The 18,082-nt window shown below is 55.1% G+C and overlaps 1 protein-coding gene across 6 annotated transcripts in view; it reads right to left on the reverse strand.

Moving 5' to 3' along the window:
* The window catches only part of MAD1L1 (mitotic arrest deficient 1 like 1), a 310,570-nt gene that overhangs the window by 106,468 nt on the left and 186,020 nt on the right, over positions 1-18,082 (reverse strand). For all 6 annotated transcript variants that reach the window (XM_082714045.1, XM_082714046.1, XM_082714047.1 and 3 more), the window contains one exon: positions 2,815-2,903. In XM_082714045.1, the coding sequence (XP_082570171.1) occupies positions 2,815-2,903 (89 nt within the window). The remainder of the gene's footprint in view (positions 1-2,814; positions 2,904-18,082) is intronic.

The raw sequence follows: 18,082 nt of genomic DNA on the forward strand, positions 1-18,082 counted from the left end.
ACCTGGTCTTCTGGAAAGGGCGTGGGTGGGACCATGGGGCACATCCCTTTGGCCCCCGAAGCAGGGGTCCCGGGGTAGCGGAGAGGGCCTGGAGCTGGGCCAAGAGCAGTGGGAGGGGCCAGCAGGTGTGAGAGAGCCATGCGCGATCCTAGAGCGACTGAAGTCCACCTGGCCACCGAAGGCACAGACACACTCGGGACTGCCAGTGCTGCCCTGTGACAGCAGAGAGCGGAGCACCAGGATTTGTTCCTGGGAAAAGGTCCACGGGCTCCACCTGAATCTCTGCGCACATTCCCTAGTTTGCTGGTTCAAGAGCAACGTTCCGTGTGTGTGCACAACATCACGTGTGAACCACAGGGTGGACGGCGGGGAGAACCATGGGATCAACGGCGGGGTGAGTGGTGGAGTGATTGGCAGGCTGAACGGCGGGGTGAACCGTGGGGTGAAGGGCAGGGTGAGCGGCGGGCTCCACCCGCACCATAGCAGTGGAGGGGCTGGCAGAGCCTCATAGCCACTGGTCCCGGGAAAGGGACGGGGTCGGGGGCTCCCCATAGCTGTGCTCAGTAGACCCCAGAGCTTGCCTGGCAGGTGTTCTCGCCACAGGGCTGAGGGGGAGCACACGATGTGTATGGCCCCAGCCTTCCCTCAAGCGGCCAGATACTCGGGAGGGCAATGAGCATGTGTCCCGGCAAGTGGTCCACACAATTGCTGACCCAGTTCCAATTAATTAGCCACAAAGGCTCATCTCCCATGGTTGCTTTCACCAAACGAGATGGTGGAAACAGGCAGCTTTGATCTTGATGTACAAGATATCATTGATGAAGCCTTTTATTTAGATTTTTAAAATAAATATAAATGTATACACCCAAAGTGTGCCCGCCATGCAAATGTTGAGTGCAGCTGGCCCTGGTTGGCTAACAGCTAGCTGACCAGGGCCTGGACAGCACCCCCGCATTCCTGGGGAGGGCGCGGTGGGAGGCAGGATCACTGTACCTGGCAGCTCAGGTCCCAAGCACCTGCTGCGTGGCCGGGGGTGAGGGCCCTAAGGCAGAGTGGGGATGCTATGTCTCATCCACGTTCCCACACTGTGGGGGGCTCCCAGGGAAGTCCCCAAGGCCCCTCAGGATCAGTACCAAGCACGCTGTCCTGGCCCAGCTCCTTGTGGGGCTCCCGTGGGGAAGCCTGTCCGCATCCCAGAACTTGGCTATGCCCCAGGCGTGCCCGGAGCCCCTCTGCCGCCCCTCCTCACCCACCTACTATCAGGACCCCCACAAACCCCACCCTCTGACTGCAACAACTGTGCTCATCTGTGGGCTGGGCCTGCTCCGGGAAGTCGGGTGTTGGAGAGTGTTTTCTGCATCTCTGCACACCAATGTTCCCACAAGTACTCAGCTGATGCTCGGCTGGGAGACAGCTGCCCCCCGGCCAAGCCCCTCTTCCAGGGCCCCACTCTGAGCAGCCAAGGGCGCTCTTACAGATGCGATGGCCCCTTGGTCCTCAAGGCTCTGTGGGCCCCACTGCTCCTGGGAATAAGGCCACAACTGCAGAGGGCCTCGCCTGGCCTGGCCCGGTCCCCAGCACGCTCTAGGTCCCTCTCTATCATGGAGTCCTACCTCCCACGTGTGTCCTCACATGCTGCCGCCTCCCCCTCTCATCCTAGGTCTCCAGCCGTGCTCAGCCCACCCCCGGAGCCTCCCAAGGCCAGCGGACTCCACAGACTCGGGTTTTCCCAGCCCGTCTGCCATGCTTCGGCAGCCCAATGCTACTGACCTGATTTTTCGGACATCCCTTCTCATCCCCCTTACACTGTAACATCCAGGAAGACAGACAACAGGCGCTCTTGCTCGCCCTGCCCCGTCCTCACGCTCAGCCCACGGGATGCCTACCACACACACTTGCACCTGAACAAGCCCGGGAAGAACAAACTGGTGAGTGCAGGACCACGGGGTCCCCAGGAACGGCTATTTATGACGCCAAGCTCCTGACACGAGTGCAGCTCTGGAACAACGGGAGAAACCTGGAACCTAGAAGGGGACCATCACCTGCACACACACTCTGCGGGGACGTCTACAGCCGGCACTCGGTCTCACACCCAGTTCTCTCAGTCCTCACAGGAGGGCTGTCTGCCCAGCACAGACCGGGCCATAGTCCCAGGGAGGGCACAGGGGCCAGCTCATGCCCTGACCCCAGCCACATCCCCAAGCAGCAGGGTCCTCATCCACTCTGTCTCCCTGACCTAGAAGAAGCTCCCAAGGACAGGATGCCGGGCGCCCTGTGCTGGCCTGTGGCAGGTGCTCAGAGCACCCCGAGCCCAGGTGGCTTGGCCTGCACTTGCTTTGCACAAAGAAATTCTGGGGGAAGGCCGTCTACTTGCCCATCAGCCACTTTCCAGTGTCAAACTGAAACAGCAGGGCCAGCTTGGGGACCCAAGGGGAGCTGGGAGAAGCTCCTTCAGAGTGCTATCTCAGTCTCCCTAAAAGCCTCCTCCTTCAGGACCTGCGACCACCCCCCCTTCCCAGGAAGCCGGCCGTGCGCTCTGTGAGGATAGGGTTAGGGGGAACTAAGAAAGCCTCTGGGGGAGACAGCTGTGTCCAGCTGGCCAGACACACGGACGGAAGGTGGCCTGGCTGACACTCTTCTGAAGCAGGGCTGTCCATGCCCAAACCCGGACAACCCCCTACTGCCCCCACAGATGGCAGGACCCAGGACGGGCCTCAGTGCTGGGGGTCAGAGCCGAGTCTCCGTGCGGAGGGCTCCAACTGCACAGAGTGTGATCCAGGAAGGCAGGCCCAGAGGCCGCAGGTGCTGACGTACCGGAGTGAGCTGGCCTCCTCCCTGGACAGCGGGAAGCTCTGCTCGGCAGCACTGGTCTGGGACTGCAGCATCTTCACCTCCATCTCCAGCTACGAGAGAGCACAGGCAGGTCAGGAGGAGTGGCTGCTGCAGCCCGCCCCATCCCCACGGGCCACAAGAACCCGAGATCCCGCACCCGGCTTCTGGGAGAGGGGGTGACACCAGAGGCAGAGCCACTGGGGGCAGAGTTGCCATTGTCTGGGCTCCCCTGTGTCCCAGGGGCCCTGGGCAGCCGGATCTCACAGCCTACAGCTCTCAGCACCCACCGCCGGGGCAGCAACAGACATACGCTCGTTCCGGGCCACACGGATGGGAAACATCAGAATGGGGGAAAGGGGTCACAGCAGCTGGAAAGAACACAGTCTGAGTTTACCAGTGCTTTGATGTGCTCTAATAGTCATGGTCTTTTTATTTATTTGCTGCTTTGAATTCCCTTGCAGAAGGACAGTGACGCACAGGTCGCCTGGAAGGGAACGGGAATTTGAACTAACTAGGAGTGCTGGGGGACTGGGACAGATGCAGAGGCTGAAGAAGGAGCAGAGAGGGGGTTCCTGCCTGGTGGCCCAGGTTCACGGACAGGGGCAGTGGCAGAGGCCTTCACAGAAGCGAGCCTGCGAACTGCATACAGCCCCCAGAACTCCTGCTCCTCAAAAAGCATGCTCCTTCCCCAACCCCACCTCCTTGCTGGAGACGCTCGCGATGCCCAGGGCTATTTCTCAGGGCCCTGTCTGGCAGATGTGGCTCTGCATCCATTGATCTGGCCAGGGTCAGTCTGTCTGACCGCTGTACGTCCAGCTCTCAGACCAGGAGAGATCCTTGGTAACCACCACGCAGCCAGAGAGGAAATCGCATAACCAGGATGGTCTGCTCTGGCCCAGACGGGGGTTTCAAGGCTCCTCTGTGGGAATCTGAATGTCCCAGAGTGGACAGCGGAAGGCAGGAAGAGGTGCCTTTCTCTTTTCACAGGGCTTTCCTGGAAAGTGCAGCCCCACGGCTGGTAGGCACACCACCAACAACACGGACCTGCCAGCCTTTGCCACTCCTCATCACACCAGACCCAGTCAATGGGGCAGATGTCTCCCAAGGGACTCTGACAAGCCGGGACTCATTAGAAATTACCTCAGTCAGCGCAAAAAGCAGCTCAGGGGCGAGCTGACAGGTGTCTCAAGCTCCAGGCCCCACAGAAGCATGGACAATGATGACAACAGTCCAGTGAGCACTGATGAGGGCAATGGACAGGGTCACAGGGCAGTCATCCCTGCGGGTGGCCTGCACACAGCTCCCAGGCAGTCCCTCCCCACAGTGGCCTGTCCTGATGCCCCAAGGCTACTCGACACCCCCCCCCCCAACTCTGCATGCCAAGGGACAGGTGACTTCAGGAAGAGACCTCCTCCCACGCCCACCCAAAGGTACAGGCTGGGAATGACGAGGCCAGTCCAGGTCTGTGGACCTGCCTCACTACCCTCTGGGCTACACAACTGAAAACCCTGCCCCTTCCCCAGAGCGGCCCGAAAGCTCCCCAGCCTGCACCAGCAAGTAGATGACGCCGCTGTCCTGAGCCAGGAACCATCAGGATCTGTGGGAAGGGTGCGGACAGATCAGCGTGGCCCAGGGCTGGGGGACCAGAGAGCGTCTGTCTATATTATCTGCCTAACTGGGCCTGAATAAGCAGCCTTCTTCTCAATAATGTCCTTTCTGAATTGTTCCTGGAAAAGTCCTCTTGCAGCAGCTTATTGAGGAGTTCCTAGGCCCAAGGCTTCCAGTCTGCATGAAGCCCTGTTACCAATCATCTAGGTCCCAGGTGGGACCACCACACACGCGGGTGACTGCAATCCTGCTGGCTGTAGAGACCAAGCACGAGCAGGAGTGGCCTCCATGAAGTCCCCAGAGGAAAGGAGACAGAGCAGACACACCCACCCACACACACCCACCAGTGCCCACTGGCTGAGGTCCCCCTGCACAGACAGGCATAAAGAAACCATGCCGTGGCCCCACAACGCGGAACAAGGCCTGCTCACCTTCCCGGAGAAGTGGTGCCAACTGTGTCCGGAGCCCCTCTTGCCGCCCCCCCCCATCCCCACACACTTCCCCACGCTGGCCAGGCTCCTCACTCCTTTCTGATGCCGTAAGACACTTATGCAGGGGCTAGTGGCCCAGGACAACTCTCCCGGGTGGACAAGGAAGCAGCAGAGTGCAGCTGGGCTGATCCGTCTCCATCTCTCGAGCAGAGGCTGCACATCCCACAGCGGCAAGTGCCCACACAGCAGACAGGTGGTCTCTCTGCAGGGATGTCCCAGTCCCAGCCCCAGTCTGCCACCCCACCTTCCGTGCAGCCTCGGGACCCGAGGTTCAAAGGTGGGACACAAAAGGTACACAGCCCAGAGGCCTCTGCAAAGCTCCGTGGTCACCCTGACCCTAGCTGCAGTCCCCTGGAGCCGTCCGGCCATGCGGCTCCAGGAACAGCACGGGCTCCTGCCAGCAAGCAAGACCCGGTACTTCCCCTCATTTCTCTCTTTATTCACTGTTAGGAAAACGCTAAGACAGCCTCACCTTGTCTTGTACTCTGGCTTTCTCACCTAATCTATCTGGGAGAGATTTCCAAACCAGTGTGGAGCGCACCTCCTGGTTCATGTCTGTGGCCCCGCAGAACCCCGCCATGCGGGCCTCCCGTCTCTCGCTGACCCGTCTCCATGGACAGAGGTTTCAGCCGCTTCCCACCCAACAGCATGGAATCCATGCCGCAGCAGGTGGCTCTTGGATGCACTGGTCCCCTCGCAGGGTTCCTCCTGTGGCCGACCTACTGGCCCCGACGTCCCTGTAGGAGGATGCTGAGGAGCGATGGCCATCCGCCGACGTCCGACTCCACACTGTCAGTGAGTTTTGCATCTGCCTCTGATGTCCTCTTCCTCTGCCCTTGTATCCACAACAATTCCAGGGTACTTTCACTCCCCCGCCTCAGCCCTCCCCTCAACCAAATCAACAAAACAAAAAACCAACCTTTGTAGGAAACTCTGAAGTTGTGGTAAATGCACAGTCCAGGAAGTCAGCGCATGAGGGGGTGCCGTCAGCCCCACGCACCCCACACTGGGAGCGGGGCTTGTGTGTGCCCTGCGGTGTTGCTGTTGTACGTGGTGCATTTTCTTACCTAGCTCATGTCTGGATGTGCGAGTCTGAGAAGCCCTGCGCGGCAACCCTGTCCCCAGCCTCACGACCGCGGGCTGCTGAGGCCGTCTCAGTGGGCAAGTCCGGCACACGGTCACGTCCGAGGTGCAGGCAGCAGCCTCCCTCTGCCAGCCCGAGTCTGCACCTGGGCGCCCGGAACCCTGGGCATCCTGTGTCTGTCTGAGGCAGCCCTGGAGCGGAAGCCCGTATCTTCCTCCACAGCATGTCAGTTCGAGGTTGAAATAGACACACTCTATCATGTCGAGAAATTATCCATATGTTCACGTTTTATTAAGACGAATGTTGGGTTTAAATTCCTTTACGGCAAATATGGAGCACTTGCCCTAAAAAAAAAAGCTGGCAGCTCAGCGCAGGGATGGGGGGAATTGTGGGGCCCGCCCTGGGCCTGCTGGCTCCCTGCCTGACCCTTGGGCCTGGCGCTCAGGGTGGCGTCCACAGCCTGGGCCCCGGCGGACATGATGGCCAGGCAGCACAACTGTCGCTCACCTCTCAAGAGCCTCCCTCACCATGCTCGGTCAGCATGCGTGGCATACACGGGGTCTGTGCTCTGTCAGCCCCACAGAATCTCCCCCAAACCGCCTCAACCCGAGGTGACTGTTTTCTGTTACCTCTCGCTGGGGGAGGGCAGGAGCAGCCAACCTGCAGACTGTGTATTCAGTCTCAACATTTCAGTTGCGCCCAGAGTCAGTACTGCTGTGGTACTTCCATCTATTCTTTTTAGACTGACTTCCATGTTTGCTCTGTCTCCGCCACCCTCAAGGTGCAGCTCAAACATGGTCGAGTGCAGGAGCCACAGCCGGCTCTGTGGGGGCACCTGCAGGGCACCTCCGAGTAGGACCAGGGGGCCAGGCACCAGGAGGACTCCCACACGCCCTCCCTGCCAGAAACTGATTATCCTCAGTCCTCATGTGTGTGGGGGGTGCGTCTGCTCATTTTTCACTGGGACTGTGAAATGATTCATGCATTTAACTAACTTTATTTGGGGGCACAAGCACTTGGATTTATTATTTCCACTACTTTTCACGTTCTTATTAACTTCTGCTTTGTTCTTCACGAATTCCTAGTTTTTGCTTTACTAGGGCTTATTTTGTTTTCCTTTCCTAAGTTCTTGATCGGGGTCTTTAATCTATCTCTATTCACGCTTTCCTGCTCAATAATATAAATATTTAATTCGCGATTTTTCTTCTCAAGCCCGCTCTGCTTCCCACAGGCTCTGAAACGTGTTTTCTGGATTCTGTGCACTTCCGACCCAAGAAATGCTGAAGACAGAGGCTTGGGTTCTGTTTCATTTTTGTTTTGTTTTGTTCATAATCTCAAATTCATCATGTCGTGAGCAGGTGCGTGTCTGCATTAGTTCTGCCTGTTTGAGCTCAGGAAAGTTTTCCATATCATCAATATACAGTGAATTCTGGCGAACGTTTCCCATGAGTGCTTTATAAACAGCATTCTTTAGTTTTGGGGCTGAGGGCTTTATCTAAAACAGACTGTACCTTCCATCACTACTCTTGGTCCATTCGAAATACCAGGTCTCACAAAGTCAAACTCTCCCCTGATGTCCTCGAGGACTTCCCTGAATCTCTCCCCATTTCTGCTCTTTCTGAACATCGATGATGTATCATCATCTTGTTTACTTTTTTGTGTGGAACGAGTCTGTATCTCTCTGTTCTAGTGGTTGCTTTTGTAACTCTTCCTTTGACATAATATCTACACTCTTCTGCTTTTGACAGTCCCTGTTCACCTCCTGCAACGGAAGTGTGACCCTTCTCACTGCTCACTTTCAACAGTTAAAAGTGCTCTCACTAAACGACATTAATTTCAAATGCTTTAACCTTCAGCTACCATGGTGGGAACACTATCACTACCATGACCGCTCCTGTCTGCTCCCTTCCAGAGAATTTCCATGAAACACATGAACTCTGTGTTTACAGAACCCACAGCAACTGCCTGGCCCTATTTCCTGACCTCCCTATGCTGGTCTCAGTCTTCCAGGCCTGTGGGTTCAGCTGTGGCTGCCGCTCCTTGTAGACACGCACCCCGGCCCTCAGGCCTGCCAGCTCCAGCTAAGCCTCTGCTTCGGCCCCACAGACACTCCCGGATTCCTGCAAAATGTTCACAATTTTCGCCTGCTCAAGGTCGGGTTATTAATTTTTTCTGTGAAATTTTTTTTCTGTTATTGCTTTTCTACAAAACGTTTGGGTTTTACAAAACTGTGTGATGTTGCCTTTATTACTCATTGGTGAAGGTGATTTTCATTCAATCCAGCTTTGTGCAAAAGGGCCACACTGCAGAAAGGACAGGGTGCCTTCTCTTCTTCCCAATCTGACCAGGTGGCTCCAAGTCCCATGCACCCTCCCGACTTCTCTCTCAAGAGGGGAAGCCAAAAGCTCTCATCTCCATCTCCCGCTGTGGCCGTGCCCTGGCGGCGGAGCTGGTCCACGGGCTGCTCCTTCCAGAAGCGTTCTCTCTGAGCAGCTTCACTGCGGGGCTCCGTCTCCCACGCCCCGCCACCACCTCCGCTGTGAGCCAGCTCCCTCCCGTTAGGGGCTTGGGTTTTAGCTGAAGTTCTGTTTGGCCCAAATTTAGGTTTGCCTTTTTTGGCTTTTATTCTTCTCGGTACTTTTGGACAATTTCCAGGAAAGGAGGAAGAACTGCTGACTTATGCCACAGTGTTTGAGGCCAAACAGGCCCTTTTAACTTGTAAGCTTGACTCCTAACTAATAGGCTTTCCACTTCACCCTCTCCCACCCTGCCGGGGCCCAACACCACAGAACTCCGAGGGCTACAGGCCACATGTGCTAAGGCCCACGAGGAACTGCCTCAGCCCTGGGAAAGCCTGCCCCACCCTAGCTCCCCATCCCGGGATGGTGGGCGGCACACAAGACACATGGTATCTGTCTGCCAGTCAGTCCCCTGCTACCATCCACACCAACCTCAAAGGCTACCTTCCCCACCAGTCCTCCCGAGAGGGGAGTGCCGGCCCCTCTGCGCTGCTGAGCCGTTCACTTCCAGTGTGTGACTCTCCTTTCCCACCGGCCCGGGAACCCCTGAAGGTGGACACACTGCCGTCACCTCTTTACCTGATTCCCAGCTCAGCCGGAGTGCAGGAGGCAGGCCAGGCCAACGGGAAGGGGCCCAGGGCACATGGCTGACCAGTACACGCCCAGGCTTGGCATGTCCCTTGTGTGTGTGGTCCAGAGCAGCGCAGCCGTGGAAACGTGGACGGGCCAGGCCCCGCCAGGACAACACAGGGCAGGGGGTGGATCCTAGGTAAAGACGCAAGGAAGCACGCCATCCAGGAGGGAGAGAGACCCAGAACTTCTTTACCCACCAGACACCCAATTTCAGAAACTACTTAAACGCATCAGCATTTAAAAGGAAGGAAACCAGTTGGGTTTGAAAGGGGCATGGGAGGAGAGATGTGAGCAGTGCCACTGCGGGTGCCTGGGAACAGCCTCTCTCCCGGTCCCCTCTTCTGGGGGGTTCATACTACACTGTGCAGGAGCCCTTGGGCTTGTTCACATACAGGCTGAACCTCAATGTTCTTATCTGTAAAGTGGGGACAGAACCTCCTATTCCTGAAGTCTGAGCAGGAAGCGAGAAGACCGAGAGGAAAGTGCCCATTCTAGGGCCTGGCACACTCCAGAGCCGGAGTCCCGTCCCCACGGTGCCACATGGCCACTCCTCTGAAGGGTGCCCAGTGCCTACCCTCAGAACCTCCCTCCTCCACCCTCAGGCCCGGCCCTGGCTCGCTCGGAGGCACAGGAGAAGCCATGCTGCTAGGAGTTGGCACTGGAAGAAGTGAAAATTGGAAATGCATTAATATTGCCGTCTGCAACTACCTATTTCATACTTGACTGAGAAAAATCTGTATCTGGAGTTGGTTTAGAAAAAAAAAAGAACAGAGGACTAATTGGATTGCATCTTCTGAGAGACTTGCTAAATGACAAAACCACGAGGGCTGCTCTGAGAATCATTCCAGGACCACGGCCAGCTCCCAGGTCAGCTCGGAAGGGAGGACCCTCAGAGGGGCTGTCTGTAGACACAACACATGGACCGAGGCAGCATGAGTGATAAGGCTCAGCTCAATAAGCCAGGCACAGCCTGGATGAGGTCCTGGGCTCACAACGGCCCACGGGAGCCCCTCCGCAAAGCTCCCTGCTTCATCTCCACATGTGTGTCCCAGAGAGACGTTGCTCTGCCTTTCCAACCTCTGAAGTTAATACGCAAATTTATATTCCTTTCTTGGGCTCACTCTCAAATTAACAGGCATAATTACCAGCAGCGCCTGCTCCAAACGACTCTAACGCCCAGGGAACCCGGCTACTGGCAGACTGTGCTCACAAACGGGGGGTGCCCCTGGGGAATTCAGATGTGCCAGCCCCGCCCACGGCCCCCCTGGAGGCTGCTGCTTCTCGCTGCCTAGCCAAGCACGCTGAGGCCAAAGTGGTCAACCTTCCTCCAAAGCCAAGGCGGGCTGACATCCCCGCCACTTTCATGCCAAACCCGAAGCCGAACACGCATGGGGACCAGGGAGGCAGCCCTGCAGAGGGTCAGGCACCAGTTGCCCTGGGCCTGGCCAAAGGACCCTCTACCCCCAGCCTCCCTGGCTCCAACAATGAGGGAAACAGAGGCTACCACTCACCCTGACGCCAAGGCCATGAACTGCCCAAGACTTGATGGCTCCCCTCTGAGGCTGCCCGAGGAGGAAGTCGGGCAGCGCAGAACCTCCCAGCCTGCACACAAGACTCTGGGGACACCAGCAGCCTCCAGCACAAAGGCCTACTGGGCGGGAAGACGGCTGAGCATTACCATCTTGCCTTCTTTCCAGAACCTCACTTCACATCACGTGCACACACCACTAACTCAAACAGTACGGAACCACTAAAAATACCCATTTATTGGCTCAGAGCCCAGGCCAGCATCCACCAAAGGACAGGCCACCCAGTCGAGCCTTTATTTGCAATGGCCAACCGCAGCCAGCGGTCCACACACAGCACGTGCCCCAACCACAGGTCCTTACTGTCCCTCTGGCTTTCTGCCCCAGGAATGCTGAGTTCTGGAGAGGCTGCTCCCACCAAGCCCTACACCGACCTCCAGGTCCTCACAGGGGCCAGGAGCATGAACCTGGTCCTCACCCTATTGCTGAATGAATTCGGGGTTGCCTGGAATTCTCAGTCCTGACTCCAGACCACAGGGAAGGCACTGGTTCAATGGGCCCCCAGGAAAGTTTTGCACTTCTTGGGCAGACATGCACAGACAGTGAAGAGCACCAGGAAATGCTGCCCTTGGGACTTCTGCCAGCCAACCCACAGCCAGGATCTGGGGGCCTGGGGTCCCTGGACACTTCCCACCTGCCTCCCAGGGGGCTGTGCCTCCTCAGGGGCCCCGGTGCCCACACATCAGGGCATCTTTGCAAACACCTGCGAAGGAGCGAGAGCCCTAGCTAGGCCCTAACCCTCCACCTCTGGCAGGAAGGTCGCAGTACGACATCTGATACTGAACATTAGCCAAGTCTACACACGCAGAAAGATGTGCCTGCTGAGAAACCACACTGTTACCTCGGACGCAGCTGGACACAGACATGCGCAGCTTCAAGGACAAGGACTGTCCCGGGTGGAAAAGAGATGCGGGAACAGTGGGGGCAAAGGCACAGAAGCATGGAGAACATGGACACATGAGCGATCAACCACTGAGATCCTCACATCGGAGACCCCACTCGCGCAAGTCAGGGAGGCAAGCACCAGCTGGAGCCACCCCAGACATCCATGTGGACCCTGTGTGGTCAGAACTCCAGACCACCAACCGGCCGCCAATCCCCATCTGTCTGACGTGGGAAGAAGGGGAGCAGCAGGGTGAGAGTGTGGTGTGCACGGGACAGGAGGACACAGGACAGGACAAGGTCTATGGAGTAGGTCACGGCTCAGGAGGCCCCACCACTTCTCAAAGTTACTACTCGTCCTCCCATCAGTCTGCAGAGATTAATGGAATATTCATACACAAGTGAAAATCCCCTCTACAAGCCGGAGATTAATACAACAAAGGCTGGCTGGCCTCCCAAAAGGGATCAGAAACCTACTATTTACCCAAAGATTCCACACCAGGACTCACTTCCCAAGCCCTCTGAGGGCAGATCTGCTTGGGGTGCCCCAGGCCGAGCTCCCACCAGTACTCCCGTCTCCACCCTGGTGGGGACGCTGGGCGGAGTCCACGGGATACTCAGCACCCGGAAGCCAGGATGGGAACTGGGGCCACAGACTACAGACTGAGGTCCCATCCACACAGCCACAGGGGCGGGAAGGAGCCCTGACCAGGCCAGGGAACAGGCCTAAGTTGACCCTAGCCCTGGACAATCGGGCAAAGGCCCTGGTATCAGGAAGTACTCAGTACATCAAGTGTGATTTTCTGCAAATCTGTGTTCACAGAAGACTCTGAATCAATGACATACACCCTGGCACCTTCTGGAAAAAATGCCCAGTGCTCTTAAGTGAAGCCAGGTGTACAACAAGCTAGAGGGAAGAGCTGGGCCAGAGGCTTCTACCGTCAGCGCCGTCTCTGGAAGACTGGAAGGCTGGAAAGCATGAGGCAGGCCTGCTGGCTGTCCCAGCCTGCTATCCCTGCTGAGGAGGCAGAGTGAGGAGCACGGGGTGACAGTGGCAGCCAGACTCCATGGAGCAGGGCGCCATGCAGGGTCTCCCACAAGTACACGGCACAACCCTGATAGGCAGATGCAGGACAGGAAAGACCTCCGGACTGAAGAGTAAACCAGGAGAAGGGATGAGAGGGAAGAGCACCTGTTCCGTCCAGCCAGACTCCAAAGCCCCTCACTCATGGGGCATCCAGTAGAGCACCCCAGAAGGCCGAGGCCCAGGCCTGGTGATAATTGGCCCCAGAACTAGCGCTGACCCAGAGCACCCCAGAATGTCATCAAGATGCCACCCGGCAGATTGGACCACTTCTAAGGAGCCTTGCTGCCTCCCTGAACAAAGCTCACATGGGTCTCTGGCATCCACCCAATGCAGGTGTTAGAATGAGCACGGAATGACTTTGAAACAGTCCACATAACTGAATGCTATACTTTCAAACATCAAATAGAGACACACGGGGAAAAAGGAAGACCGAGGCAAACTTTGTAGAAACGTAAACAGCAACACTGAAAATAAAAATGCACAGATCACTGTGCTGGAAGATTAGGTCAGGGAGGCTGGAGACACAGCCACAGGAACGATACACAATGAGACAGAGAGTGGGACAATTTTCAGAAAGGAGAAGAGCACATGTGGCCTGGGGCACTAGTCCCAACACCCCCAACTGTGGGTAACTAGACACTCACAAAGGATGAGGACAGTAAGTCCATGGAGCTCAGAAGCGCAGAAAACCCAAACACAGGTGACACAGCAAAGTGCAGCAAGGCACACCATAATCAAACCACTCCCCTCAGGGATGAAGAAACCACCGGAAAGTAGAGAGAACAGGTGAGTTACATGAGAAGGTCGATGGAAACAAGGCAAGTCCAAGTCAATGAAAAAACCCCTCCATGGAAAAGAAAAATCATGGCAACCGAGAAGTGAAGCTGAACAAACTGTCAAACATTAGCTAGACTGACGGAGGGAGAGATAAGGGCCCATCTGCCAATGGCATAAAAGGGAGCAGAGTCACTGCTGCTGACCTTAGCAAGTAAGAAGGATGTTCAGAGTGTCCTGGAGCAGCTGTCCACCAACAGTCAGGCCACCTGGACAAGTCAGACCAACTCCTGGAAATGCACAAACACCAAAACTGACTCTAGAAGAAGTAGAAAATCTAAACAGACCCGTGACAAGTAAGGACGCTCAATGAGTACCAAAGACATGCCCAGGACCAGGTGGCTTCACTGGAGAATGCTACCAATCATGTAAGAAAATTAGCACAGAATTTCCAAATTCTTCCAAGCAGTTAAAGAGGAGGAATGCTTCTCAGTTTCCTTTATGAGGGCAGCATAACCCCAAAACTACACCCAGAGAAGGCACCACATGAAAAGGAAACTAAGACCAAGAGCCCTTAGGAACCCAGGCATATAAAACCTCAACAAACCAGCAGCTAGCCCCACTGGCGGCACCTGAAAGGTTCACACACCATGACCAAGTGGGCTTTCTACCAGGAATGCAAGAATGGCTCGACATACAAAAACCAATTAATACACTGTACCACATTAACAGAATGAAGGGGAAAAAAACTATCATCACAACTGAGGCAGAAAAAGCACTTGACAAAAATCCAACACCCTTTCATTATAAAACATTCAATCAAGTAGGAGTAGAAGGGAACTTTCCCAAGCCAATAAGGGGCATTCACTGACACCCACGGCTCACATCATCCTCTGTGGGAAAGGACGCACAGCTTCCCCCTAAGATCAAGAACAAAACAAGGATGCCTACTTCCAGCACTGCTATTCGACATGGCACTGGAGTTCCAGTGGGAGCCGTTAGGCAAGAACAAGAAACAAAAGACCTCCAATTGGAAAGGAAGCAGTAAAGCTATCTCTACTCACAGATGACATGATCTCATAAATTGAAAATCCTACAGAATTCACAAAAACTACTGGAGTTAAAAGAATTTGGCAAAGCGGCAGGAAACAAGACCAACACACAAACATTGGCAGCTTGTCTGAATACCAGCAGTGAACAATCAACAAAGAAACCAATTCCATTCACAAGAGCATCAAAGAGAATAAAAAACTTGTAAGTGCAACCAAGGAGGGAGTACATACACACTGAAAACTATAAAACAGAAGAGAGTAAGCCTGAATAAATGGAAAGACATTCTGTGTTCATGGGTTGAAAGACTTAATGTGGTCCAAGACAGCAATCTTCCTCAAAGTGATCCATAGATTCAATGCAACTCCTGTCAAAATCCTCAGTGTTTTTTGCAGAAATGGGGAAACTGATACCAAAATTGATATGGAATTACAAAGACCCCAACAGCCAAGATCAATTTGAAAAAGTAGAAAGTTGGAAGATTCACATTTACTACTTTCAAAACTTACCACAACGTGATTGATAGTAACCAAAACAGCACAGTGTTGATGAAGGGCTGACACACATACCAAGGGACCCAAACGGAAATTCAGAAATAAAGCCAAGCATCTACGGTCAAATCATCATCAACAAGGGTACTGACACTTTCTGTAGGGAGACAACAGCCCTTGAACAGATGCTGCCGTGACCACTGGATGTCCACAGGCAAAAGAAGGAAGGTGGACCCCTACCTCACACCATCAGAACTATTAAAACCTAAGTGTAAGAGCTAAAACCACAAAACTCCTAGAAGGAAACACAGGAGTAAAACTTTTACGACCCTGGATGTGGTAACAGTTTCTTAGATATGACACCAAAAACACCAAATGACAAAATTTTAAAAAAAGACAAAATGTACAAAAGGCAAAACCATGTGCACACCAAAAGACATTCTCTAGAGGAAACAACCCACAAATTACTTATCTGATGAGGACCCAGTATCTATAATTTATGAAGAACCCCTAGAGAAGTCTTGCAACTCAATAAAAAGATTTTAAAAACTCAAAAATGGATAAAGGATCTGAAAGCACATTTCTCCAAAGAAAATATACAAATGGCCAACAGGTATGTGAGGAAATGCTCCATCCACATCACTAGCCATCAGGGAAACGCAAACCAAAACTACAGCGACATGCACCTCATACCCACCAGGACAGTGACAAGTGTTCCTGATCCCTCTCTCATTCCTGATGCTAGTGATCTGTGTCTTCTCTCCCTTTCTTCCGGTAGTCCGGCTGCAGAGCCCCCACAGTGCAGTCTCATATACAGAACTCACCTCCGAGTGTGAGACCCAGAGGGTGGGGGACAGATGAACACTTTCAGGTGGAGCTCTCTGGGGTCTGGACCCTGAGCAGAAGCAGATGAGAGCGGAGTGCCAGAGCGGCCCAAGCGCCGGGCACAGACCTCCACGGCAGCATACCAGGGTCAGCGTGGACCAGCCTCTGACTTGCCTGTTTCCTCTGGTGACAAAGTCCCTCCCTCCTTGCAAGGAGGCCTGGCCTGCCAGGCTCACTCACAGCTCCAAAGCATCATTAAACTTTAATACTAATGGTACTCAAGGCTGGCTTGCTAGTACAGTATAACCTTTAAATAGAGACTGTGTATTTCAGTTTAATTTGGGAGGATACACAGCTTGATCCCAAGGGCCTTACCCGGTTTCATGAGGCCACAACCAACAGGAGATGCCTCTCCCTCGACACGATCCAAAGGAACCCAGCGTTGGGGAGCGCCAGAGGAAGGATGATCGAACCCCTTATCTGTTCCATCAGTTGCTCCCAGGACACACAAGGGCCCCCCTGGGCCAAGGACCATAGGTGGTACTGACGGAGCCAAGGCCTGCTGCATCTCAGGATTCAAACCGGGCTTCTCCCCAGAGCCCAGTTAGGGTAAGTGACTCAGATGTCCCAGAGAAGAGACAACGCTGAGGTCAGAGTGGGAATCCTGGTCAAAGGTCATTTTTCTGCTCAACTCTGGCCCATCATGCATCCAGGAAGGTCCCTGTGGTGGCTGCTGCTTCCTGGGGAGGGGCGAGGGGGCCGAAACAGAATGCCCTCATCATGTTCCATCCCTTCCAGAGGGACACACCTGATATGACAGGCCAGAGGCCACAGGCAGTCTCCGGAGGCTCTCCTGGGCATTTCCTCATGAGCACAGCTGGTCACCCAGGCTGGTACATGCCTGCCTACACCTCAGACAAAGCAGCCAAGGTGGAGAGCACATGCAAGCACAGTGCCCACCCTCCAGGAGCTGCCCCCCACGCTGGCATACCTGCTAAGAAAGAGGACCCAGCGGGCAGGCTGGACAGCGCCCCAGGGGCCATTACTCTCAGGGCCAGAGACACTGGCCGGGGCAGGCCGGCAGCAGGTGACAGGAACATGGTGAGAGAAGACAGAAAGGCCCCAGAGAACAACTTGGAGAAACCCAGTGTTTCAGCTAGAAAAAACAACCAGAAACGAAGACAAACACTGTCCAGATCAAGAGGCAGCACAGGCAGCTCACGTCCACCTGGGTCCCTAGAGAAGGTTCTGCTGCCCCAGGCCCAGTTCCACAGAGGGAGACACCTATCCCCAGGAACATGTAGAAGGAGGCATCCAGGTGCTGCTAGAGGGTTCCAGTGAGGCCGCCCCCTGCAGGACAGTGGCTGTTAACACCAGGAGCGAGACTGTCAGAAAGTCCAGGAAAACCCCATGAGAATGGAAACCCCCTCTCCAGAAAATGTGGCACAGCTCTGAGGACTCTGGGCCCTTCATGTCTCCACAGGTGATGTCATGGATGCTGCTGAATGCCCCAGCTTAGCTCTTCCTCAGGGAGCTCACGTAGGGGCACCAGGACACCCACGTTCCCACACTTCCCAATTGGGGAGGCAGCAGGAAAAGCCTGACTCCAGAGGAGCAGGGTGGCCATGGCTACCACACGAGCCTCCCCCTTGGGCCGAGGGCCAAAGGAAGCAGCCACCAGACCCTGGCGGGCAGAATCCAGTCCAGGTGAGCCCCTGCAGAGGACCGTGGGCACTATGGCCAGGACCACATCTGATCCAACTCCTCCCGAACACACCGGCAGGGCACGCAGCGGACGTGTGGGAGGGGAACCACAGCGGATTTGATAAAACGGTAAGCAGCAAAATGACGTAGCATGGACATGGTAAGACCTGGTAGTTGAGAAGGAGCTAGGCCAGAGAGGGTCACTGCAGAGACGTGAGACATTTAGAGGAAAAAGAAACACTGTCCTTAGAATGGGGCAAGCAGGACAAGGCCTACTGTGGAGAATTTCCCTTCCCCTGGAAGGAACCCCATGGTTTTTAAAGATAAATTAACCAATTTCGATCTGTGGCTGTTCCAGATTCTCACTGTGTCTCAACTGTGTAGGCTGGGGCCTGTGGGAGGATTCCATCTCCTCATCTGGAGTGCCTGCCTTCTCTCAGCCCCTCAGCCCCGGGAGAGGCCCCGAAGGCTTGTGGTGAGCATGGGGCTGTCAGCCAGGGCTGAGAGCAACGTGAG

Source organism: Mustela nivalis (genome assembly GCF_964662115.1).
Source record: "Mustela nivalis genome assembly, chromosome: 19".
Classification (NCBI taxonomy): Eukaryota; Metazoa; Chordata; class Mammalia; order Carnivora; family Mustelidae; genus Mustela; species Mustela nivalis.